General features: G+C 43.3%; 1 protein-coding gene across 1 annotated transcript in view; it reads left to right on the top strand.

Moving 5' to 3' along the window:
* The window catches only part of SCARA5 (scavenger receptor class A member 5), a 537618-nt gene that overhangs the window by 279858 nt on the left and 230194 nt on the right, over positions 1 to 27566 (top strand). Inside the window, exon 5 of the mRNA XM_089653868.1 lies at positions 25495 to 25575. Coding sequence (XP_089509994.1) covers positions 25495 to 25575 — 81 coding nt within the window. The remainder of the gene's footprint in view (positions 1 to 25494; positions 25576 to 27566) is intronic.

The following is a 27566-nucleotide window of genomic DNA, read 5'->3' as shown; positions in this document are numbered from 1 at the left end:
AGCATTGCAAGAACCACTCCCAGTAGTACACAGTAAGTGAGCTTGCACAACACAGAAGTATAGGCAGGACACTGTAGACACACTAATGCAGGCCATAGATGGGGAGAAAAACGGCAGATTTTCGGCCGATTAACGAACTATCGGTCGGTCTAAAAAACTTACCTGACCACCAATTATTACGAAAATCGGCCGATTAATGAGTAACCTATAACGGGAAATGATGTCATTTTGTGACCTTTGTGATCCTTTTTCGGAAAACGATCGTTCGTTTTTGACCATCAATGAGGATAAAGTCGGGCGTTTTTCGAAAATTTTCCAACATTACCGATAATCTGAAAGTCCAAAATACACGAAAAACGGCCGACAAAATCGTCCACTAACGATAAGATAATCGGCCGGTTTTATTTTCGGACGAAAAATCGGCCGTTTTTCTCCCCATCTATGGCCTGCATAAGACATACTACGAAAATCCAGCAGAATCTTTTTGAATTTATCAAAAATACAGATACAATTGGAGGACCTGCTGACTTTTGTACAGTTCTAGGATTTCATAGATAGCATAGGCAAATTAGTGCTTTATGTTATTTGTCTGGAGTCACTCTTTAACCAGTTGCCTACCGGGCACTTTTACCCCCTTCCTGCCCAGGCCAATTTTCAGCTTTCAGCGCTGTCGCACTTTCAATGACAATTGCGCGGTTATGCAACACTGTACCCATATGAAATTTTTATCATTTTTTCACGCAAATAAAGCTTTCTCTTGATGGTATTTAATCATCACTGGTTGTTTTATTTTTTGCACTATAGACAAGTTTGAAAAAAAAACTTTTTCTTTGTTGTTGTTATAAAATTTTGCAAACAGGTACTTTTTCTCCCTCACTGATGTGCGTTGATGAGGCTGCACTGATAGGCAGCACTGATGGGCACTGATGGACATTGATGAGATGGCATGGATAGGCAGCACTGATGGGAACTGATAGGCTGTAATGATGAGGAGGCACTGATGATGCTGCACTGATATGCAGCAATAATGGTCACTGATAGGTGGCACTGACGGGCGACACTGACGGCACTGACTGACAGCACTAACTGGTGGCACTGACTGATGGCACTGATGGACGCCACTGCTGGGCACTAATGGACACAACTGCTGGGCAGTACTGATGGGTGGCACTGCTGGGCACTGGTAGGCGCTGATGGGTGGCACTGCTGAGTGGTACTGCAGGGCACTGATCATCAGGGCACTGATCATCACTAGTTTTGCATTTGGCTAGAGCCAGTGTCACTACTAGTAGCATGAGGTGATACCTGGGCCCTACAGAGGTTGCATAGAAAGTCCAACTCCTCCAGGATGGCACATCAATACGTGCCATTCCCAGAAGGTTTTCTGTGTCTCTCAGCACAGTCTCAAGAGCATGGAGGAGATTCCAGGAGACAGGCAGTTACTCTTTGAGAGCTGGACAGGGCTGTAGAAAGTCCTTAACCCATCAGCAAGACCGGGATCTGCTTCTTTGTGCAAGGAGGAACAGGATGAGCACTGCCAATGTCCTACAAAATGACCTCCGGCAGGCCACTGGTGTGAATGTCTTTGACCAAACAATCAGAAACAGACTTCATGGGGGTGACTTGAGGACCCAACGTCCTCTAATGGGCCCTGTGCTCACTGCCCAGCACCATAGAGCTCGATTGGCATTTACCATTGAATACCAGTATTAGCAGGTTCACCACTGACGCCTTGTGCTTTTCGCAGATGAGAGCAGGTTCACCTTGAGCACATGTGACAGACGTGAAAGGGTCTGGAGAAGCCATGGAGAACATTCTGCTGCCTGTAACATCGTTCAGCATGACCATTTTGGTGGTGGGTCAGTGATGGTCTGGGGAGGCATGTCCATGGAGAGACGAACAGACCTCTACAGGCTAGACAATGGCACCCTGACTGCCATTAGGTATTGGGATGAAATCCTTGGACCCATTGTCAGACCCTACGCTGGTGCAGTGGGTCCTGGGTTCCTCCTGGTGCACAACAATGCCTGGCCTCATGTGGCAAGAGTATGCAAGCAATTTCTGGAGGATGAAGGAATTGATAGCACTGAATGGCCCCCACACTCCCCTGACCTAAATCAAAAAGAACACCTCTGAGATGTCATGTTTCGGTCCATCCGACATCTCTAGGTTGCACCTCAGACTGTCCAGGAGCTCAGTGATGCCCTGGTCCAGATCTGGGAAGAAATACCCCAGGACACCATCCGTCATCTCATTAGGAGCATGCCCCGACATTGTCAGGCATGCATACAAGTACGTGGGGGCCATACAAACTACTGAGGACCATTTTGAGTTGCTGCAAAGAAATTTCAGCAAAATGGACTACCCTGCTGCATAATTTTTTCACTTTGAGTTTTGATGTGTCTTTGAATTCAGTCCTCTGTAGGCTGATCATTTTCATTTCCATCAAATGATGGGGCATCCTTACGTTCCTAACACATTACCCCATCCATATCAGAATAGATATCTAACATGATATTTTTTCCCATTGAGATCTGATGTGTTTTCAAAGTGTTCTTTTAATTTTTTCAGCAGTGTACAATGAGCCTCACTGATAAAAGTGTCTGAAATAACTTCAAGAGTGACATCCACAGTCATTGCAGGTGGCAGGTAATAGCAACTTGTTGGCAGGTGCCTACAGGGAGTTGTGTATGGAGCCTAGTTAGTTGGTCTGCCCAGGATGGGAAAAGGGTTAACTGCTGGAACCTTGGTTCCTGACCTTTTTCTAAATTCTGCCTTCCACCCTGTGATATATATATATATATATATATATATATATATATATATATATATGGGGCAGGTTCGGTAGAAAGAGAGTCCAAGTCAAAGTCTGAGACTCGTAGCCCAGAGAGAAGTTCTGGAGTTCAGAGAGCCTCACAGGAAGCCAGGATATAGTCATAAAAGATACTGGGATTCCAGAGGACACTACCAGCCACTGGAGTTTGCCAGTAATGGATTAACACTACTTCAGGTATGCCTGGGAAGCCACCTTCTGTAGTCAGTTAGAGCCTGAACTATGCTATATCTGTATTTATACTGTCTCATAAAGTTTTAAATAAACATTTTTAACCTCTTTAAAGCCTGGTCTGATGTTACTGTAAAGGGGTGCATGATGGTTTTTGGTGTATGAAAGAACAGGGCTCTGTAAAGCATACACAGGGTACCACCATAATGTTGATTTTAGAATGCATCCCCACCTGGTCCTGGGCATTGACACAAGCAAAACATACTCCCACAAGCACAGGCAGGGTGGCCCTGTCCTCATACTGTTGGAAGTACTCCCCAAAACTTGACCCTAAACCAGGGACGGACTGACCATTTGGAAACTCAGGCACTGCCCGAGGACCTGGGGTCAGTAGGGGGCCCCATGAGATGCCCCTGGTACCTTTTTCATAGGCTTTTTTGAGTTTGAGCAAGGACACAGGGGCCCCATGATCCCCTATTGCCTGGGGGGCCCATGAGTTGTCAGTCTGCCCCTGCCCCAAACTCATTGCCTATATAAAGGTCTGTGTCTATGGGTGTTTGTTGGCTTCAAGCAGATTTTGTAACCCCATACAAAGTCTGCTTGAAGAAATTCAAGTGCAGGTAATGAATTCTTAATGAATTTAAAAGCATATCAAACTGATGTCAAACTAATGTCTTTAACACAAGCCCAAAGCCCATTCATTCAGGTCTTTGTCATAGTTGACAACGGATGCTTTTTAAGGGACAGTCACTATTTTGGAACCCCATCACAGTTGTCCCTCTTTTCAGTCTCAAGCAACTCTGAGACATTTAACATGGAAAAAATTGGCTGTAGACATCATGCAATTCTGCTAAGTAATGGAGCCAGGAACAGCGCCATGATGGGAGAGTACACTGGCCATTTAGAAGCAGTAGATAAACCAAAGTTGTAAGCAACCCAGAATCAAGTCAAGAGGGCAAGGTTCAAATTCAGGTTAAAAATGTTGGATCAGAATATCAACACATTAGTAAAGCTGGGTCTGATAGCCAAGATTGTGAGATAAAGTCAGTCAGACGCAAGCTATATTGAAGAACAGAAATTTAGGGACCAACAGCAAGTTGCTGGAACTTGGTGTTTATGGTTCCGTTGCTCAATATTCTTGCACTGTATTGCAAACTAGAGGGAGGAGGTAAAGGCTGAGAGTCAGATCAGTAAAAATGAGGGGCCAAGCTTATGAGGGCTAATGAGGTCCCCTTTTAGATACTGAAATTCTATCTTAAAAGACAACTTTAGTCTCATCACACTTAAATTTATTCCCCTCTCACCCTGTCAATACTTTGTGTACTCCCAATTAGAAAACTCAGATTAGTGACCAGGAGATGCTGCCTATCCAAGGCTAAGCATTGTTTCCATCCTCTTTTGAGCCAGCGGCACTGTGCACATTCAACCTTCTCTACATTGCCTACAATGGAGAATCCATCTGCATGCAAGCTCACAGGCCAATAGGAGCGCTATTCAGTCTATGCCACAACTCCTGATCTGAGGTCTGTGGTTGGGGGTATTCAAAATATGAGAGTGAGTGGGGCATTAAGACTAGGTTGAATCAAAGTGCCATTGTCTTTTAAAGTGAAACTCCAATTTTGTTCATAAATTCAAGGCCATGAATGTTAAGGTGGATGGATCTTGGAAAATATCCTTGCCAATTCTTACTTGCTTTTGTTCTGGGAAACTTAAACAGGCTATTTCTGTAGACAAGTTCCCCCCTCAGACCAGTATTGTCATGCAGCGAGGCAATCAATATATAGGATTTTTTAACAGTTTGACATAATTTTAACTGGCTGCTAAAAAGGTAACCTGTAGTAATATTACATTTAAAAATCACTTGTGTGGTAATTATATGTGGCACCCTCTTAGTTAGCTAGGGGGAGCTAGCTAATCATTTGTTTAGCTAGAAGGCTGAGTAGCAGCCTGGGTGATAGTCAGAGGGTCAGGACTGAGAGGCTCTGCAGATCAGCTCTCTGATACTTTCCCCTGATCTAGAGACTTAGAGAAGTCTCTAGAACTCAGTGGGTGGGGGTGAGGAGGAGCTGGTTTGCACTCTTGAGGGATTCTGCCATTCCACAGGCAAGAGGCTTGGCATGAGGTCAGGACAGCCCTTAAGAGTGACTGAGCCTGCTCAGTAGCAGGAGAATTCGGGTGGAAGATGTGAGATAGGAAGAGATGCAGGAGACTGGGAGGGGGTCCAATAGGAAGGGGTTTACTTACAGGCTTGGACTTGAACAGGAGATTGCTCAGCCCCACCAGTCCCCAGAGGGAGGACTACTTGTGAAGCCAGGAAAGAGCCAGCCCAGCAGAAGACCTAAAGGCATCCATCTACCTAAACCAGCTCACAGGAAAGGGACTGAGTGAGTAATCCTGCACCCCCTGGGCCAGCTTAGGGGAAAAGAGCACACTGGTGGGAAACCTAACTTGCTCCTTACCCGGGACTGTTTATCTTAAAGTGGCTGGCACTGGATCCCCTTGCCCAGGGACTCCTCCAGACAGCTGGGTAAAGAAGAGGATTTATTTGGGGTCTGGGGTGGTACACCAAGAGAGGCTGGAAAGCTCTTGCAGAAAAGTTTTGCCGTTTAAAGACTTGTACATAGTTGCCAGAAAGTTGCCCTCGGTTGTTCCCTTGGGCATCCCATACACCTCTTATCTCTTCCAAGTTCAATATCCCTAATACAACTAAAAAAAAACAAGCTCAAGGATTGTTTACTGTCTTTAGAATGCAAGTCTGTGGAAAATGTGTGATGCCTGGCTGTGCAGGACTATAGGGGGATCCAAATCTTCAGTGATTCCTAAGGGGGTAGTGCTACATATATTTCTATCAGTTATATATGAAGTGATTGTCACTGATGATGAATCGAACTTACCTTACTTCGAGGTGAGTTCACTGAACTATAGGCAAAACTTTTTTTCTCATTTTGGATAGAGTAAGGGAAAGTTACAACCTCTGTCAATGTATTTTTTCCCATCTGTGTCCCATTGGGGAGATTTACCTTCACTTCCATGGTCAAAACAGGAAGTGAGAGGATATCCCTGCAATTTAAGGGAATTCCTTAGGGACCCCCAGGTCACCCTTTGGAAAATTTCTCCTCTTTTCTGGGGACAGCCCAAACTTTGGGGTTTTCTTTACTTTCAATTTTGATGACAATGATAATGGTTATGATAGTGGCTTAGACGTGATGGCATCATGCACGCTAGTCGGTTGGAGCCGGTGGTTTTTGTAACCATCAGCCTGCAAACTTTTGGTGAAGATTGGTTATTTAGCGCTGCTTATTTTTTTCTTTTTTAACTTTGCTAATTGGTATCACAATTTTATAGTAGCTGCTGTTATAAATGTTTTTGACCGAGCATGGATTTTAATCTGGATGTTTGACTAGTACAAACAGAGAGGTTGAATCTCCTTAGCAGAGGCATCGACAGCAATAAAAACCTAATAGGTGTTTTAATCCATCTCCACTCTGTCCAAAACTAAAAAAAAAAAGTTTTGCCTTTAGTTATACTTGAAGTTCAGATGCAGAATCCGAACCCCATTGAAGTCAACAGTAGCCAATCTTAGAAGTCAGTAATGGCCATTTTCTAAGTTAAAAGGGATTGTCAAACAAATGGAGGTTGGGCACTACCCTAGGGGACAAGTACCGAAGCATAAAACATTTTTTAAAAATACCGTTTGGCAATGAGCAGTGATTTTAACTATTGAAGGACAACCCTATAGCAGATATACTGCTACAGGGCGGTCGCACTGTGCAAAATCACATGTATACAGGGGCAGACTGACCATTTGGAAACTCAAGCACTGTTCGAGGGCCCGGGGTCAGTAGGGGGCCCCATGAGATGCCCATGGTACCTTTTTCATAGGCTTTTTTGAGTTTAGGCAAGGACACAGTGGCCCCATGATCCCCTATTGTCCGAGGTCCCCATGAGTTGTCAGTCCGCCCCTGCATGTATATATGCGTGATTTTGCATTTCCGGGTAGGGGGTGCGCGTAGGGTTGCCACTTCATCCCTTTAAAACCGAACACATTAATTACACAGGTTCTGTGGCTGATTAAGGTGGTAATTAAAATCACTCAGTGCCTTTTCTGCATTAAATTAATATGTGTTTGGTTTTAAAGGCATGAGGTGGAAACCCTAGGTGCATGCCGCTCTACCTGCGCTGTCATTGGCTCCCGGAATTGTCAATCACTGGGTCCCAGCCAGCTATTCATGGCCAGGACTTGGTGATTGGTGGAGAAGCTTACAGGAGAGAGATCTGAATGTAAACAACACAGGTCTCTCTCCTGTCAGCAGAGAGATGCTGCTTTCTATCTCTCTGCAAAGCATGTCCCCTAGTAAAACAGCATACAGTAAGCACAAAACAGCACACAGTTAACCTTTTGATTGCCCAAGATGTTAACCCCTTCCTGTCCAGTGTCATTAGTACAGTGTTAGTGCTTTTTATTAGCACTGATCACTATATTAATGTCACTGGAGATGTCAGTGGCAGTTAGCCAGTTCCCACCCAGTGTCAGTTAGTATCAGAATGCCCGTCATCCCGCTATAAATCGTTGATTGCCACCATTAATAGTATATATATATATATTTTAAAAAAAATCCAGTATATGAACTGCCATTTGTAGACGCTATAACTTTCAGGTAAACCAATTAATATACACTTACTGGAATTTGTTCTGCCAAATACATGTATCAAAATACATTTTGGCCTAAATTTATGAAGAATTTGTATTTTTTTATTTTTTTTTATTGGATATGTTTTATAGCAAAAAGTCAAAAATATATTTTTTTTCAGAATTGTATTTATTTGTTTATAGCGCAAAAAATAAAAAAGCAGAGGTGATCAAATACCACCAAAAGAAAGCTCTATTTGTGGGAAAAAAAAGACATAAATTTCATTTATGTACAGCATTGCATGACCGCGCTATTGTAAGTTAAAGTAACGAAGCTCTGTATCGCAACAATTGGCCTGGTCATGAAGCGGGGTAAATCTTCTGGAGGGCAAGTAGTTAATAATGCTTAAATTTATTAAAAATTCTAAATTCCTTTAAATAACATGCCTGAGGGGGTGCCCTGAACCAGCCTGTTGAGCTACACATCTGTATGATGTATACAAACTTCTCCAGGAAAACTCGCATTTACAAAGCAAAAAATGGCATTTAAATTGCTGGTAATTTAAATGACTTTTGTTTGCAAGCAGAGCGGCCAGGAATTCCCTTCATCTGTAGCAGACCCTTATCCTAGATGAGGGCCGGATATGGATGTTAATGATGGGCCCCACAAAGAAATGGTCTAGAGTTCCTTCTAAGGCCCCTTTCCCACAAATGTTGTCATTGGGTCCACCTGTCCATTTTTCAGGCGGACCTGATTGGAACCTCCATTCTCCTCTATGGACCGGCAAGTGTAAATAGACATGTGTCCATTCCCCCCTCCATCTGATCAGATTGGAGAACAGTTTGGTATAAACAGACAAGCTGTCCATATACATCCAACAGCTCATAGAGGAGAGCAGGCTGTGTCCGTATCTGCTCTGCATAGGCGGGGATCAGCGAACAGATCCTGTGCTGAGCAAGCGGATCACATGTAAAGTCTGTCCTGTGTGAAAGGAGCCTCAAAATACTCCTATAGGGTCTATGAAGGGAAACCCATGCATTTTAATTTTTTTTACACAATCTCCACCCTGTTGTTTAATAATACCACTGCTAAATGTTACACTTTCTGTTGCAGCTAGAGGTTTGGCATGGCCGAACGCAGCGGCGTATTTAATGCAAAGCAAAAAGGCATTTGCCTAGGGCGGCAATTTTCTCAATCGAGCTCCCTGCTTCCCCGCCGCCTTTTGTGCAGGTTCCTTGTTCCTGCCCCTGCACATCCCCTGCACACCGGCCGATTCACCTGTCTACAGCAAGAGCAAGCCATTCCCTCAGTTGGAGTTGAGGAGGACCCTGATAAAATATTTTTATATAAATATATTTATATGTGTAAAAGGGACTGCTGTGGACCTTGACATAAAGGAGAACATTGCAGACTGTGATGTAAGGGGGTCTCTGTTCACCAGAACCCCCTACCCTTACACAAGAGTCCCCAGAGTTTCCCTTACATCAGAGTCCTCAGTGTTCTCAGATTTCTCATTTACATCAGAATCTGCCTGGTTCCCCCTTACAGTGGAAGGGGGACCTCTGTGGATTCTGATGTAAAGGGAAAACTCTGATGTAAGGTGGTTTCTTGTCATCAAAGTCCCCCCCCCCCCCCTTACATTACAGTCAGCAGCGCTCTCCTTTACATCAGAGTCCGCAGTGTTCCCTCTTACATCAGAGTTCCCCTTTTACATCATGGTCCCCAGAGGTCCCCTTGCACTGCGGGGGGAGCTCTGGTGACCACAGAACCCCTCACATCTCTGTGGAGGGGGTGATGTTGCATTGTGTACACAGTGACCTGTTCAGATGTGGGGAGTACAGACTGGATCTGTGTAGATGCTGAAGAAACTGGCAGAGACTGCTAAGCTGGGATGGATTAATGGTAGGAGACACAGGCCACCAGAGAAGGGAGTATAATGGATCTCCTATTACATGGAACAGAGGGGAAGGAGACATGGGACACTAGAGAGGAGAAGGTCATACCTCTTCTATTACAAGGAATGGATGAGAGGTAGGAGATACGAGACAATGGTAAGCTGGGATGGAGGAAAGGTAGGAGACACAGGCCTACAGAGAAGGTAGTATATTGGTTCTTCTATTACATGAAACAGAGGGGAAGTAGGAGACATGGGACACCAGAGAGGAGAATGTAATACCTCTTCTATTACAAGGAATGGAGGAGAGATAGGAGACATGGGACAACAGAAAGCTGGGATGGAGGAAAGGTAGAAGACATGGGACAACAGAAAGCTGAGATTGAGGAAAGGTAGAAGACACAGGCCTACAGAGAAGGTAGTATATTGGTTCTTCTATTACATGAAACAGAGGGGAAGTAGGAGACATGGGACACCAGAGAGGAGAATGTAATACCTCTTCTATTACAAGGAATGGAGGAGAGATAGGAGACATGGGACAACGAAAAGCTGGGAAAGAGGAAATGTAGGAGACACAGGCCTAAAGAGAAAGTAGTATAATGGTTCTTCTATTATATGAAACAGAGGGGAAGAAGAATACATGGGACACTGGAGAGGAGAATGTAATACCTGTTCTATTACAAGGAATGGAGGAGAGATAGGAGACATGGGACAATGAAAAGCTGGGACAGAGGAAATGTAGGAGACACAGGCCTACAGAGAAAGTAGTATAATTGTACTTCTATTATATGAAACAGAGAGGAAGAAGAATACATGGGACACTGGAGAGGAGAATGTAATACCTCTTCTGTTACAAGGAATGGAGGAGAGGTAGGAGATACAAGACAATGGAAAGCTGGGATGGAGGAAAGGTAGGAGACACAGGCCTACAGAGAAGGTAGTATATTTGTTCTTCTATGACATGAAACAGAGGGGAAGTAAGAGACAAGGAACACCAGAGAGGAGAATGTAATACCTCTCCTATTACAAGGAATGGAGGAGAGATAGGATACATGGGACAACGGAAAGCTGGAATGGAGGGAAGGTAGGAGACACAGGCCTACAGAGAAGGCAGTATAATGGTTCTTCTATTACATGAAACAGAGGGGAAGTAGGAAGTAGGAGACATGGGACACCAGAGAGGAGAATGTAATACCTCTTTTATTGCAAGAAATGCAGGAGAGATAGGAGACATGGGACAACGAAAAGCTGGGAGAGAGGAAATGTAGGAGACACAGGCCTACAGAGAAGATAGTATAATGGTTCTTCTATTATATGAAACAGAGGGGAAGTAGAATACATGGGACACTGGAGAGGAGAATGTAATACCTCTTCTATTACAAGGAATGGAGGAGAGGTAGGAGATACGAGACAATGGAAAGCTGGGATGGAGGAAAAGTAGGAGATATAGGCCTACAGAGAATGGAGTATAATGGATCTTCTATAACATGGAGCAGAGGGTAAGTGGGAGACATGAGACACTGGAGAGGAGAATATAACACCTCTTCTATAACAAGGAATAGAGGAGAGGTAGGAAACATGAGACAACGGAAAGCTGGGATGGAGGAAAGGTAGGAGACACAGGCCATCAGAGAGGGGAGTATAATGGCTGTTCTGTTACAGGAAATAGAGGGGAGGTAAAACACACAGGACACTGGAGAGGGGACAGAGAGCAGAGGGGAGGTAGAAATTGTAAAGATGAGTATATTAAAACTTTTATGCAAGGAATGGAGGGGAGGCAGGAGACACGGGACACTGTAGAGGTAAGTATAATACCACTTCTTATACAGGGAATGGATGAGAGGTAGGTGACAGATCTAGTAGAGAGTATACAGTGCCTCGAAAAAGTATTCATATCCCTTGAAATTTTCCACATTTTGTCATGTTACAACCAAAAATGTAAATGCATTTTATTGGGATTTGATGTGATAGACCAACACAAAGTGGCACTTAATTGTGAAGTGGAAGGAAAATGATAAATGGTTTTCAAAATGTTTTACAAAGAAATATCTGAAACGTGTGGTGCGCATTTGTATTCAGCCCCCCGGAGTAAATATTTTGTAGAACCACTTTCGCTGCAATTACAGATGCAAGTCTTTTTGGGGATGTCTCTACCAGCTTTGCACATCTATAGAGGGACATTTTTGCCCATTCTTCTTTGCAGAATAGCTGAAGCTCTGTCAGATTGGTTGAAGAAAAGCTTCCCCACAACATGATGCTGCCACCACCATGTTTCACGATGGGGATGGTGTGTTCAGGATAATGTGCAGTGTTCTTTTCTGCCACACATAGTATTTTTCTTTTAGACCACGAAGTTCAATTTTGGTCTCATCTGACCAGAGAACCTTCTTCCACATGTTTGCTGTGTCCCCCACATGACTTCTTGCAAACTGCAAAACGGAACTTATTATGACTTTCTTCCAACAATGGCTTTCTTGCTACTCCTCCATAAAGGCCAGATTTGTGGAGTGCACGACTAATAGTTGTCCTGTGGACAGATTCTCCCACCCGAGCTGTGAATCTCTGCAGCTCCTTCAGAGTTACCATGGGCTTCTTGGCTGCTTCTCCGATTAATGCTCTCTTGCCCGGCCTGTCAGTGTAGGTGGATGGACATGCCTTGCTAGGTTTTCCAGTTGTGCCATACTCTTTCCATTTTCGGATGCTGGATTGAACAGTGCTCCGTGAGATGTTCAAAGCTTTGGATATTTTTTTTATAACCTAACCCTGCTTTAAACTTCTCCACAACTTTCTCCCTGACCTGTCTGTGTGTTCTTTGGCCTTCATGATGCTGTTTGTTAATCAATGTTCTCTAACAAACCTCTGAGGGCTTCACAGTACAGCTGTATTTATACTGAGATTAGTAAATAGAGCCTACCTGTGTGTAATCTAATTAGGTGACTTTTGAAGGCAATTGGTTCACTAGATTTTAGTTAGGGGTATCAGAGTAAAGGGGGCTGAATGCAAATGCACTTTTCAGATATTTATTTGTAAAAAATGTTGAAAACCATTTCTCATTTTCCTTCCACTTCACAATTGTGTGCCACTTTGTGTTGGTCTATCACATAAAATCCCAATAAAATAAATTTACGTTTTTGGATGTAATGTGGAAAATTTCAAGGGGTATGAATACTTTTTCAAGGCACTGTAATTTGTCTTCTACTGCAGGGACCTGCTGTTTGGATTCATTATGGGTCATGTACATCTTTACTCTACCTGCATTGCTGTGTTGTGGTGCCACTCATTTTAAATGGCTCCCCAATGCACTAAGGCCATGCACGTGTGTTGAGTCACAACCAAGGGCGGACTGACCATTCAAGCACTTGGGCATTGCCCGAGGGCCCAAGGTCAGTAAGGGGCCCCATGAAATGCCCTTGGTACCTTTTTTATAGGCTTTTTTGAGTGTGGGCAAGGACACAGGGGCCCCATGATCCCCTATTGCCCGGGGGACCCATGAGTTGTCAGTCCGCCGCTGGTCACAACACAACCATGCATTGCATTGAAAAAAACAAGTCATGTCTGAGTGGAGTGATTTGGCAGTCCATTCTTTTCAATGGTCTGCATGAACACAACACACCGCCTTTAGAAAACTGACAGGATCTCTTTAAGTGTAATAGATCGAGTCAAACAACTCAAGGACAGATGATCTCACAACTATAATCTTGATGGTTGTAATGAGTTATTGAACTTTGTACTGCACTTTGACATAGATCTCTGGGTGGGCCACTAAGGGTATCAGACCCTGGCCTTGTATAGGGCTCATTCACCATCTGATAGAGGCCTGGAAGATACATTAACTATTTCCAGAACCTTCCACACACTCGCCAATTAAGTACCATATGCATGAGAGGTTATGAGGGATCTGGGAAAGTAACAAGATCAACTCCTGGCGTGTACTAGAGGCTTTAATTAGGTGCAGCCTCTTCGATGTTATTTCCACAAAACACACAAGTTCTCCCACAGAGTTTAAAGGATCTCGGAACGGCTCTCGTGTGTTTTACTTTGGGAGAATGTTTTTTTCCCTTTTCCATAGAAAAGTTTTTCTCGTTCTATACCAAATTATTTCGATATTTATAACGTGGAAAGAGTCCCAGAATACTGAAGTGAAACGCAACCTTTTCACCCTGTAAAATAGAAATAAAAAAAAAGCCACATATGCCTCCCATGTGATAACGTGTTATGTAGATATCTACGTTATTTTCACATTTCTTCTCTTTTCTTTCTAATCATTTGATGTTTATGTTACAATTTTTTTTTCATTGTAACAGTATATGGACTGAATCCACCTGAACCCAAGGGTCTCTTCTGTGTCTTGTGGACTCTGTTGGTGAAATTCCTATCCTGAGTTCTTGGCCAGTAAACCTGCTGTTATTATTATGCAGGGTTCTTACCATCCAAGCACTAAGTTCCCAGGTCTGTACACCTGCTGTGCCAATAATAAGGGGTTCCCACCATTCCTACCCTAAGTTCCTGGGTCTGCACACCTGCTGTGACCATTATGAGGCGTTCCCACCATCCCTGTGCTGAGTTCCCGGGTCTGTACACCTGTTGTGCCCATTATGAGGGGTTCCCACCATCCGTACCCTAAGTTCCTGGGTCTGCACACCTGCTATGACCATTATGAGGGGTTCTCACCATCCCTGTGCTGAGTTCCTTGGTCTGCACAACTACTGTGCCCAATATGGGGGCTCCCACTATCCCTGCACTTCATTTCCGGGTCTCCACAACTGCTGTGCCCATTATGAGTAGTTCCCACCATCCCTGCTCTGACATTTCAAGTGTGCACACCTGCTGTGTAATATGAGGGAGTCCTGCCATCCCTGCACTGAGATTTTCATTATCTATAACTGCTGTTCCCGTTACCTGTTCCCCATCATCTCTGAGTTACCAGGTCTGCACGCCTGATTTTCCCATGACTATTGCACCAGAGATAGGCTTGTTCACTCCCCATTACCACCATTACCGTTCCGTACAAACCCCCCTTTCCCCTTAACCAATTATACTTACAAAAAACATGACACCAATTTTGGAGTAAATGGCCAACATGGCCTTTTATTAACAACACAAATTTAAATACACCAACCATTCCTTATAACAGAAACCCAAAGAATTGTTGTTGGTCTTCGAAGGCACCCCCAAACAATCCGAAATGCACCTGCGGACAACCATATACACTAGGCCTCCAGCCGCAACCAACCAGCTCGGAGACAACCATACCGTCTGCAGTGCAGCACCACCACCTTCCAGTTAAACCTCGGTTAACTGGGAATGTCCGCGGGCATTCCATACCACCGATGGGTCCCACGCCATTGTTTTTACCTTCCAAGATAAGAACCGCCTCCAAAGACTCACAACCGCCCAGGAACCAACAAAACCCCCTTTACCTGGAGGGATCCAATACTCACCAAAAACAGGGAGGGCGGGAGGGAAGCTCTCACTCCTGACTTCCAGCTCAACTGACGCCCCCTCACTGAAACCCCCCACCCCAAGGTGCAGGAAACCCCACCTACTCTCAACCTTCCACCAACCAAATACCCCCACTATCAAAACAAACCCCTTGGATCTGCCTTAACCCTTTCTGTTCCTCCTTCCCCACTCTGGGCCTAGTCATGTATGCCCTGCGCCATTTCTTCTTTCTTTTTTGCTACGGGCATTTCTTTATGAGTAGTTCCAATTTAACAGGATTTGCTGGAACACACAAGCTTGGACAGGAACACACAACACTCCCCGGTGGACAGGAACAGAGTTGGGAATTATGACCGAGAGATGTTGGAATGTCCAAGACTCAGAAGAATACACGGGTCCAAGTGTCCCCTCTAAATATTTTGAGATGCTGGCAACTATGCGCCAATGGAAGACAAGCAAAGGCCAGATGTTTTTCAGTAAAGGAATAGTGAGGTCCAGCTGTTACCTGTGAAATACACCGGCCACTTTATTAGGTACACCTGCTTAATTGCTTGGTAACACAAAATGCTAATCAGCCAATCACATGGCAACAACTAAATTAATTTAGTCATCTAGACATGGTGAAGATGACTTGCTAAAGATCAAACTAAGCATCAGAATGGGGAAGAAAGGGGATTTAAGTGACTTTGAACATGACATGATGGTTGGTGCCAGATGGGCTAGTCTGAGTATTTAAAAAACTGCTAATCTACTGGGATTTTCATGCACAACCATCTCTAGACTTTACAGAGAATGATCCAAAAAAGAGAAAATATCCAGTGAGTGGCAGTTGTATGGGCAAAAATGGCTTGTTGATGTCAGAGGTGAGAGGAGAATGGGCAGACTGGTTGCTGTGACATTCAGATGGTAGGGTCAGAATATGGCTTAAACAACATGAAAGCATGGATCCATCCTGCCTTGTATCAACAATTTAGGCTGGTGGTGGTGATGTATTTTCTTGGCACTAGCAAGGTGTACCTATTAAAGTGGCCGGTGAGTGTCGATGAGGCCCACCATACAGTATGTGGTCTGTGTGCTACTAATGAACTAATGAAAGATAGGTGAAGGAAATGCTGGAAGTCACCTGTCAAATATAGCTTAGACCTTTTTGTCACCATTGAAAGAAAAGTGTGGCTGGAGTGTTGCACGTGAAAGACAGATGTAATAATTCATTACTCATGACAGGTGTAATCATTCATTACTGAAAAACTGATGAGGTCCAGATGTCACCAGTGAAACGTAAGTGAAGTCTGAATATCACCTGTGAAATATAGATGAGGCCCAGGTGTCACCAGTGGAAAATAGATGTGGCCTCGGTGTCAACAGCAAAGGATAGGGGAGACCTTGGCGTCACCAAGTAAAGATCTTGAACAAAGATCATACTGCAGATCACTGCCATCATCCCAGCTGTTTTTGCACTGTGTACTCCAGACATGTAAATACAGATCAATAAACCCAGACCTAGATATGTGACATAGCCAATCTACCACTGTTGTTCCATGTGAGTGGCCTTACCAGATTGAGTCGGCCCATCATACATCTATGGTCATTTCATGTTCTGGAAAAAATTGTTGTTGAAGTCTCGGGGCCTTTCTAAATAGGAAAAGTGATAGTGTCTCTTTAGGTAAAAGAGCCCACTTTGTGTTAGAGATGGGGGATATAGGGAAATTAACCTGGTCACACACCAGTATAAATTTGTTTAAAAAGTTTGGCTTTCAGAATGTTTTTCTAATGGTTAGTGGGGTCAAATAAATAATTTGAAGGAGCTGGATGGACATGTAACACCCTCCAGGTTTGTTAGGTAGTTTTTGTTTGATAGAGGCTGAGCAGCAGCCTGGTGATGAGTCAGCCTGGGGAGTGAGGTTACCTCAGGACAGGCTGGGAGGATCCAACAGGTCAGAGATTCTGGAGCCCTCCCACCTTTCCAGAAATCTGAGAGCTTTCTTGAAGAGGGGTGGAGGAGGAGAGGAGGCCCAGATCTGCATGTTTGAGAGACCTTGGCCAATACCATGTCAGGAGGCTGAGCATGGTAACCAGGGCAACCTTCAAATGTGGCAGAGTCTGGGAGGAGGTATGCAGAGGATTGAGAGGAAGGATGAAGTGTGGAACCTGGGAGGAGGCCCCAGGGAGGGGAGCCCATCTACAGGCTAGTTGCTGGACAGGAGGATCTCCACTGCCTAAGGTCACCTGGCGAGGACATCCTGAGCAGCACGGAAGGAGCCAGCCCAGCAAAGGGTCTGAAAGCAACAACCAACCCACAATGCTGACAAGACAGAACAGAGTGAGTACTAGTGTTCACCTGGGACTACTTAACTGCAAGCTCTTGAGACCCCCTTCCTCAGGGATACCCTCAGCACAGCTGAGAGAAGAGGAGGATTCATCCAGGGTCTGAGGAGGTACACCAGAAAGAGACAGTACTTTATTTTGCCAGTTAACCCTTTTTGTACATGATTTCTGAGACGTTTGCCCTCAAGTTCTACAGGGAGCATCCCATATACTCCTAGACCCCATTCAGGTTGTTAACCCCTTAATATAAACAACTAAAAAACAGCTGTTTTAATGACTCTGGAAATACAAGTGTGGAAATTGCCTGGCTGTGCAGGGCATAGGGTGACCCAATCAAATACAGCAGCCCTTACGCGGGTAGTGCTACAGACATTTTTTCACAAACTTAAAAAATTCTAAATGTGAATGAATTTTCATTTGGGGAAAATTGTACATATTGTAACATACATGTCCTCAGTAAAAAGTAACTTGTTTAATACATCTGAGATTCCATTCAGGTAGCAGGTCTGAACAAAAGTTTGAGGGCTTTTGAACAAAATTGGTTGACTCAATGACGGCAAGTTGGAATGCTCTGATGAACGATTTTCCAGAATTTTCATATGATTAAATGAAATTGTACTGGTGTGTGGCCAGCTTTACTTTTCCACTGGTTTTCTGTGCCATAACCCATCCACAATACTACACAGTACTACCTGGCACCGCAAACCACCACATTGAGTTAAACACTAACAAAAATGTTAATCAAAACAATAAAGCAACATTATCTCCTTAGGTGTGGGGTCATTTTCAATTTAGGGATAGAGGGTATGGGGAAATTAAGCTGGCCATCCACCAGTAGAATTTTGTTTGAAAATGCTGGCTTTCAGAACATTTGTTACATTTCCTAATGGTTAATGGGGTCAAATAAATTATCGTTTCGATCATAGTGGTGAGAAAATTTGAAGGAAGCAAGATTGAAATTCTTCCTAAACAAACAAAAATCCAACCGTGAATGTGGTTTTCATTGAGGGAAAAACTTTCATATCATCACACACCTGTTTGTGGCAAGAAAGAGACCTTTTTAACATGTTTGGGACTCCATTCAGCTAGCAGGTCTAGATGAAATTTCAAGGGTGTTCAAACAACATTTAGTTGACTCGATGGCAAAATGGAATGCTCTCAGGAATGTTTTTTTTTCAGAATTTCCATAAAAATGTTCAAATTAAATTCTACTGGTGTATGGCCAGCTTTATGTTTCCACTTGTTTTCTGTGCCGTAAACTCTCCCACAGAGCACCTGGCACCAAAAACCAATGTATAGAGTTAAACACTAACTACAATTATTAACACAACAACAATATGTAACCATGGACGTTTTCTCTCTTCTTCACTGTTTAGTCCTGTTTTGAGTGCCATTACATTAGTTTCCCATTTTATGTTATGTCCTCCTACTGTTTAGTTAACCTACCATTGAACTTATTTTCTTATTTTGGATGGAGAAGATTGAGGTGAGGTATGAGGCCGAGCAGAGCTTTCATGAAATGTTTGGCCTCCAGCAATTGACTCCCCTCCTTCCTCCTCATCAAATCTCAGCTTTTCTTGGATGTCTTCTTCTTTTCTTTCCAAAGTATCTGTAATGAAGGCAAGAAGTAGTTGGAGTGAGGCAGAAGATGATAAGGTTGTCTGGATGTCATCCACGTCTAGATGTTCTTTTCTGTATGATCTTTAAAGCAGAAGTCTGGGCAATCAGCTGAATAGATAGTTTAAATGCATAGATAATTTCTGCTAAATTATCTGTAGGCTGAAGAATTCAAATTGTTAGGGCCATTTCTGTATTCACTGTAAGTAGAGTTTGTAGGCTCCTTGGGGGCAGGGGCTAATGTTAATGTGCAAGATACTGTATGTAAAACGCTGCATAAATTGTCGGCATTATATAAATGCCTGTAGAAAATAAAAATAAATAAATGTATTTAAAGTATTCCTCCTATAACTAAGACTATACATAATAAGTTCATTCGCTCTCTCCTGATATGTTTTATCTCTAAAACCTTTCACCATTTTTGTTGCCCATCTCTGGACTTGTTCTATCCTAACAATATATTTTAAGTGAGGTCTCCAGAACTGGACACCGTATTCTAAATGAGGTCTAACAAGAGATCTATATAGAGGAATTGGAACCTCCTTCATCGTGCTGGGGATCTCTCTAGTTATAACTTAATATTTATATGGGGGAATCAGGACCTCCTTCCTGCTGCTGGTTATCCATCTAATGATAACTAAGGATCTCCTGTTTATAGAGCAGTCTCCAAACTGTCTAAAAAAAGTGCCAGTTTATTGCCCTTTAGACTTTAGGGGGGCTGGACTGTGGCCAGCAGGAGTGAAATGTATACTGGCATCAGTGGATGTATATATGGCCATATTTTGTATTTTGGGAGAAGATAGTGCCCCACTGTTGATGGCATTGGGAGGAATAGTGCCCAATCATTGGTATAATTGGGAGGAATAGTGTCCCATCATTGGTATAATTGGGAGGAATAGTGCCCAATCATTGGTATAATTGGGAGGAATAGTGCCCAATCATTGGTATAATTGGGAGGAATAGTGCCCCGTTGTTGGTATGATTTGGAGAAATTGTGCCCCATTGTTGGTATCATTGGGAGAAATAGTGCCCCATCGTTGGTATCATTGGGAGGAATAGTGCCCCATTGTTGGTATCATTGGGAGAACTAGTGTCCCATCATTGGTATCATTGAGAGGAACAGTGCCCCATCATCTGCATTATTGGAAAGAGTAGTGCCCTATTGTTGATATCATTGGGAGGAATACTGCCTTGTTTTTGGTATTATTGGGAGAAATAGTGCTCGTTGTTGGTGTCATTGGGAGGAATAATGCCCAATTGTTGGTATCATTGGAAGGAATGGTCCCCATTTTTGGTATCATTGGGAGGAATAGTGCCCCATCATTGGTATCAGTGGGAGGAATAGTGCCCCATCATTGGTATCAGTGGGAGGAATAGTGCCCCATCATTGGTGTGAGTGGGAGGAATAGTGCCCCATCATTGGTATCATTGGGAGGAACAGTGCCCCATCATCTGTATTATTGGAAGGAATAGTACCCCATTGTTGATATCATTGGGAGGAAAAGTGCCCTATTGTTGGTGTCATTGGGAGGAATAGTGCCCTATTGTTGGTATTATTTGGAGGAATAGTGCGCCATTGTTGGTGTCAGTGAGAGAAATGGTGCCCCATTGTTGATGTCAGTTGGCAGAATTGTGTCTTGTTTAAGTGGGAGGTATAGTGCCTCAAGGGCCAAACTTTATAAACAAAGTGCCAGTATATTGTCCTTTAAACTTTAGGGGAGCTGGACTGTGACCAGCGGGAGTGGAAATTTTCCTGGCATTAGTGAGAGTAAATATGGCCATATTTGGTATTAGGTATTAGACTAGTGCCCCATTGTTGGTATCATTGGGAGGAATAGTTTCCCATTGTTGGTGTCATTTGTAGGAATAGTGCCCAATCGTTGGTATCATTGGAAGGAATAGTGCCCCATTTTTTTTTTCATTGAGAGGAATAATGTTCCATTATTGAGATCATTGGGAGGAATAGTGCTCGGTCTTTGGTATCATTGGGAGGAATAGCGCCCCATTGTTGGTACCATTGGGAGGAATAGTGCTCCATTGTTTGTAATATTGGGAGGAATAGTGTCCCATTGTTGGTGTCATTGGGAGGAATAGTGCCCCATCATTGGTATTATTGGGAGGAATAGTGCCCCATTGTTGTGTAGTACCCTCTTAGTGTAGCTAGGGGGAGCTAGGCCCTAATAGTTAGGAGCTGGTTAGCAGCTCGGGTGTAATAGCCAGAGGGGTCAAATTGTGATCAGGACTGAGAGGAGATAAATGGTTGGCTGCACTCTTGAGAGCCATCAGCCAATGCCCAACAGAAGGCTTGGCAAGGGGTTGGGACTCCCTTAAAAGAGTAGGAGCCTGCTCAGTAGCAGGAGTGTGGTGGGAGAAGTATAGAGAGAGCTGAAAGAAGATGTGAAGCTTGAAGAGGAAGGCTTCCAGGAGGCCAAGTGAGATGACCCTACCTGCAAGCCTGGAGCTTGGAGCTGGAAAGAAGAAAAATGCTGGACTCACTGGCCACCTGAGAGAGGAACAACTGTATGGCAGGGCTGATAGGCCTGGTAGCACCAGCCAACCCAAAAGAGGTACAGGAGAGGATCTGAGTGAGTACTCCTGCATGTCTGGGTGAATAAATGAAGGAGCACTCTGGTGAGAAACCAGATTAGCTCCCTACTAGTGACTGTTCACCTCAATTAAAGGGACAGAAGCCATAGTCCCTGCTCAGGAAGAAAGTCTCCAGATTGCTGGGTGAAGAGGAGTTTATCTAGGGTCTAGGGTGGTACAACCAGGAGCTGCTGGCTAGAACTCCAACAGGGACTGCGTTGCTTCAAGAAGGAGAAATTGTGAACAGTTCAGAAAGTTGTCCCCAGGTATCGGTTCCTTTGGGCATCCTATACCCCCCCTACCCTATCCAAGTTCTAATCCCCTCGATGAATAACAGAAATAATGGTCAAGGCCTGTCTCCAGATGAAACCTTGTGTGGAAAATGCTGAATGACTGGGAGGACTATAGGGGGACCAAAGTTTCTTAGCATCCCCCAAAGGGGTAGTGCCACAGCTGGTGTTAGTAGGAGAAATGGTGCTCCATTGTTGATATCTGTTGAAATAATAGTGTCTTGCATCAGTAGGAGGAATAGTTCTCCAAGGACTGGATAAAGGCAAGCAAAGGGCCACATCTGGCCCACGGGCTGCAGTTTTGAGACCACCGATAGAGGGATCAGGACTGCTTTCCTCCTGTTGGTGACACCTCTGGTGATAGCTAAAGCTCTAAATAGAATAATCATGACCTCCTTTCACCTGCTGGTGTTCTCTCTAGTGATAACTAAAGGTCTATATTGAGGAATCAGGACCTCCTTCCTCCTAATGGTGATCCCTCTGAACCCCCAAAATTGTACTCAATGAGAAGATTATATTTTCCTTAAATGTATTATTTTGCATATAGAAACACTGAACTGCAGTTTCCACTGACCAAGTCTTCTGAAAGTAGAGATTTTTTTTTAAAATTTAGACCAATTGCTAATTTTAGAATATCTGAGTCACTGTGTTAGTTGCCAGCATTTCTAAATAGAGAAACGTAATCACAGTTTTGCAAACATTCGAGCACAACGTTTACACGAGTCATGATGTTTTGTCAAATGATCTCCAAAGGGAAGAAAATTTGAGATAGCCCTAACGTGTTTTGTGTTCCTTGCACACGATGATTGAATATTGCGGTTAAAAATGTTCTGCCAGAGGAATCATTGATGTATTGACATTGTGACAAGGCCTGCCTGCCACTGAGATGTTTATTTCCTCTGATGAAAAGTAATATAGATACTATTACTGTCTATTACTGTCTCACGATATCTCCCATTTCCTGCTGCCAAGAGTTCTCAATCATCTTCTGTCTAGAGGTCTAATCAGAACAATTATGTAACACATATATAAAGTTATGAATGAAGTACTTCACTGATAATTGGAGATGAGCGAAACTGAGCATTAAAGTGCATCAAAACAAAAATGTTTCACTATATTGAAGCTTGCCAGCCCTTGGACGTGGTGGAAGCTTTAGTTTAGTTTTTTTATGAACTTTTTTCTTTATTTTTACCTGGTGATCCTTGTGATCCTTTCCTAGTGAGACAAGACTCGCTCGTCATTCTGTATCAAGATGACAAAAACAAGATATGACTACAGAACTCCCCTCCTATTCTCCATAATATAAAGAGGTGTGGTTCTGTAGTCACCATGGATAGCTTAGAACAGGGGCAGACTGACAACTCATGGGGCCCCCGGGCAATAGGGGATCATGGGGCCCCTGTGCCCTTGCCCAAGGGGCATCTCATGGGGCCCCCTACTGACCCCCAGCCCTTGGGCAGTGCCTGAGTTTCCAAATGGTCAGTCCGCCCCTGTTCCAGTCATTGGCACTTAATCTGATTAGATCTTTAATCTAGATCTATTGTTCGCCTGTTCAAGTATGTTGAAAACATACAACAGTTTCTATGGGGCGCATTTGCTTTTTCACTGTGCATTTTTATCCTCGGCTTTAGTTATCCTTTAAAAGTCATTGTAAACCTCTGACATGCATAAGAACAGAGCATATCTCTCCACAGTGTGCACTTGTCTCGATCCAGAGCACTAAGTGTCATTTCTCTTTGCTGTCTTGTCCCCTGCTATCTGTATGAGTCATTTCTTAAAAGGTTTCCTGACACCAAGGAGAAAAAAGGTGACAGGGAAGGGAGCTGCAGCACACAGCCTGTGACTGACAACCTCCTGTGTGCTGTGGCAAGGGGGGTATGTCCCTTCCGTCCAATCAGCTCTCACTGAGGTCTGCGTAGTGTAACGTCAACTCCTTAGCCCCCGCTTCCTGAAAGCTCAGACAAGCTGTATAAATTCTAGACTTTGAACAACTGTGGAGACTGCAGAGAAATGGGTACAACCAGGGGCGGACTGACAACTCATGGGGCCCCCGGTTAATAGGAGATCATGGGGCCCCTGTGTCCTTGCCCAAACTCAAAAAAGCCTATGAAAAAGGTACCAGGGGCATCTCATGGGGCCCCCTACTGACCCCGGGCCCTCGGGCAGTGCCAGAGTTTCCAAATGAATAAAATAATAATAAGCAGACTTGACTAAATAAACACAAATAAAGTGTCCCATACCCCTAGAGTCCAAATAAAGTCCAAATGAAATCCAAAAATTCTTGCAGGTGATTTCACAATAAATCTTTATCCCCGAATAAGATTGATGGTATACTCCAGAAAATCTTCATATACCTCAAAGAAAAAATCTAAACATAGTGTATTATCCCAGGTTTAAAATAAAGTGCCACACGTGTCACATGCAGACAAACTAAGGTGCCACAGCAATCGTGAAAAATCAGGACTCCAACAACTCAATTAATAAATCCACTGCACACAATATTAAAAGTGCATAATTACCCTAACATAGATAAAATCAGCATAGGATCCATAATAAAGATGAGATTGCCTCCAAACATTATTCTACCATCTTCTCCAAACACTTCCCATAGACCTCATAAACAGACCAGGGATCAGTATATGTATTAGATGACAAACATATTTTATTGTAGCAACTTACATTAAAATTTGATGAAATCAGCTTCCATATAGTGAGATGGTTCAAACAACACCATTCCTCAGCAGTAACTATATTTATATGGCCATACCACTCTGAAGGAGAGCCAGGCAGTGAATGGTAGGAACAGCCGCGTGTTCCCGAACCCAAAATGGCCACCACGGCACTTCCGGAAAACGTCATCACCACGCCACGTGCCCCGGACGCGTTTCGTCACATCCGGACTTTTTCAACAGGGAGTTTCCAAATGGTCAGTCCACCCCTGGGTACAACGTATGTAGGAGGATTTGTTTCATTTCTGTGCATCAGCTAGAGCTAGTCACTTGACTGGATGTATGGAAGGGTTTAAAACTACTCTACAATGTTTCCATGTGGCTAGTTTAGGCAAAATTTGTTAGGAAAAAAGGTCTACCTTTTGAAAAACATTTTATGATGGTTTGTAAGCCCTGTTATGCGCCCCTAAGCCACCCTGAGCAACTTATCAGTGACTGGCAGATAGTACAACACAACGGAACATGGGGATAATAGTGCTATGATTTGTTAGAAAAAGGCCTGCAGGGGGTTAAACTAAAGTCATATGGTTCTCTTAAAGCACAGCTTCTAGGCTAGGCTTGCAGAGTGCTGGTCCCCCTGCTTGATGCTACCTAATAAAATAATGCTACCTAATCCATGTATGCTAGAAAGCTATTATTGTAGGATATACAGTATGACTCCCAGAACCCAAAGTTCTATTTAAGAGTAAGCTAGTTGTGCTGGTTAAAATAAGCACCAAATCCAGCAGGAGGCACCAAGCAAATGAAAACATGGTGGACGTATCTTCAAGCTGGCCTGTAGTCACTATACCATATCCTGGCTGAAGTCCAAAGCTAGGCAACATCTGGGTTGGTCCTCTCAGAATTGGGCCCTATCATACTTTAGTGGAATTAACCTGATTTAATGATGAACACAACAATAAAGAAAACCTCTGTCCATATAATGATCTGTTCTTTTTACATTTGGTGACATCTCTTTTTTGTTTCACTGTTTAAGGTCCTCCTGGAGCAAAGGGAGAACAAGGTCATGAAGGAATGGAGGGTGTCCCCGGTGTTCCTGGATTGCCTGGATTAAGAGGTAAAATTCAAGCATTGCTTATATTTCCGACAATCCAAAGTCCTCTGCGCAATGCAACTTTAACCTTCTTTGTTGTTCAACGACCAACACATATTGTGGTGACTTGTTAATCTTTTTTGGAAACTGGTTTCACTGGGAAATAAATGTCTATCGAGCTTCAGGGTTTGTGTTAATGAGTGTTGGTGTCCAGGGGCGGACTGACAACTCAAGGGACCCCCGGGCAATAGGGGATCATGGGGCCCCTGTGTCCTTGCCCAAACTCAAAAAAGCCTATGAAAAAGGTACCAGGGGCATTTCATGGTGCCCCCTACTGACCCCAGCCCTCGGGCAGTGCCTGAGTTTCCAAATGGTCAGTCTGCCCCTGTTGGTGTCTGAATTGCTTTTTTTCCCCCTGTACCAGTGAATTTTAATGCATAAGTGACTCAAAAGCAGCTCAAAGAACCTAAGAAGCACCTCCAAGCAACAACTGAGCAACTCAGAGGCGAGTCAAAAGTAGGCCAGTACAACACAATACCATGCTGCATTTGACTTGCTTCTGAGCCTGACACATAGGCCCCTTTTTAACATCTGCATGAACTGTCAATCCTAACTCTTGTTAACCGAAACAAAATGTTTCTCTACAAGAGATTTAGGCTGGCCATACATTATACAATTTTCTTGAGCTTTTTGGTTTAGATTTACCAAAAACCATATAATAGGAGGTCAAACCTAACAACACTTTCAATTGTATCCAATTAGGCAGGCTCTTGCACTACATAGTTGAAGGTAAATCTAAAGGAAATTGGGTAGAAATTGAACAGAAAATTGTATAGTGTATGGCCAGCCTTAGAGGGGGATTTACTAGAACTGGAGCACTCAGAATTTGGTGCTGCTGTGCATGGTAGCCAATCAGCTTCTACCTTCAGATTGTTCAATTAAGCTTTGACAATAAAACGTGGAAGCTGATTGGTTTCTATGCAGAGCTGCACCAGATTTTCGATGCTCCAGTATTAGTACTTCTTCTCCTTAGTCTCATTTGCCTACTAACACAAATTCACTCAATAGGGGAACATAATAATCAGCTCATTGAAACCCTATTTCAATATTAAAAATAGATTTCTGGGTGGGCCCGCTCTATACCAGAAAAGCCAAATATCAACTTAGTCTGCCCAATACAATTTCAGTATTCAAATTTTTGAAGATGGCTATATTTGTTATATTTTATTCAATTCAATTCTATTTTACTCTATTATAATCTATTCTTTTTTTATTCTATTCTATTTTTTCTGTTCTATTCTATTCTATATAGCAGGCTCAGGGGCGGACTGACAACTCATGGGGCAATAGGGGATCATGGGGCCCCTGTGTTCTTGCCCAAACTCAAAAAAAGCCTATGAAAAGGTACCAGGGGCATCTCATGGGGCTCCCTACTGACGCCGGGCCCTCGGGCAGTGCCTGAGTTTCCAATTGGTCAGTCTGCCCCTAAGTAGGAATTATCATCTTATTTCATCATCTTATTTTACTTTTATACGTTACTGCATTTATTGCAATATCTTTCCATTTAAAATTTTTGTATTTGAATTTAAATGCATTTTTGAATTTGGATAATTAATTTTGTTATTTATTTCAGATTAGTTGAATTTTTTTACTATTGTGATTTGGAAATTCGGATACATCTGGATAATTTCCGAATAATGAAAATTGTGTCAGAATTTCAATTCGTAACGACACTAATTGCACATGTCTAATCAACAGGGTCAAGAGAAACTGTAGTCTTCCAGCATTGAGTAGTTGCTAATATATTTGCTCATTTTAATATTTTAAAAATGACTTTGTATTCGCTAAGGCTAAGTTCATACAGACAGAGGGGCATTGCAAGGGTTCCAGGGGCGGACTGACCATTTGGAAACTCGGGCACTGCCTGAGGGCCCGGGATCAGTAGGGGGCCCCATGAGATGCATATGCTAAAGATAGTTATTAAGAGGTTGTAGAATAAATTGTCGTATCACCCA

This window comes from Staurois parvus, unplaced genomic scaffold, assembly GCF_062004578.1.
Source record: "Staurois parvus isolate SC_StPar_1 unplaced genomic scaffold, SC_StPar_1.0 ptg000723l, whole genome shotgun sequence".
In the NCBI taxonomy this organism is placed as follows: domain Eukaryota; kingdom Metazoa; phylum Chordata; class Amphibia; order Anura; family Ranidae; genus Staurois; species Staurois parvus.
Note: the sequence above shows the minus strand (reverse complement) of the source record. Positions and strands in the feature narration are given on the sequence as shown.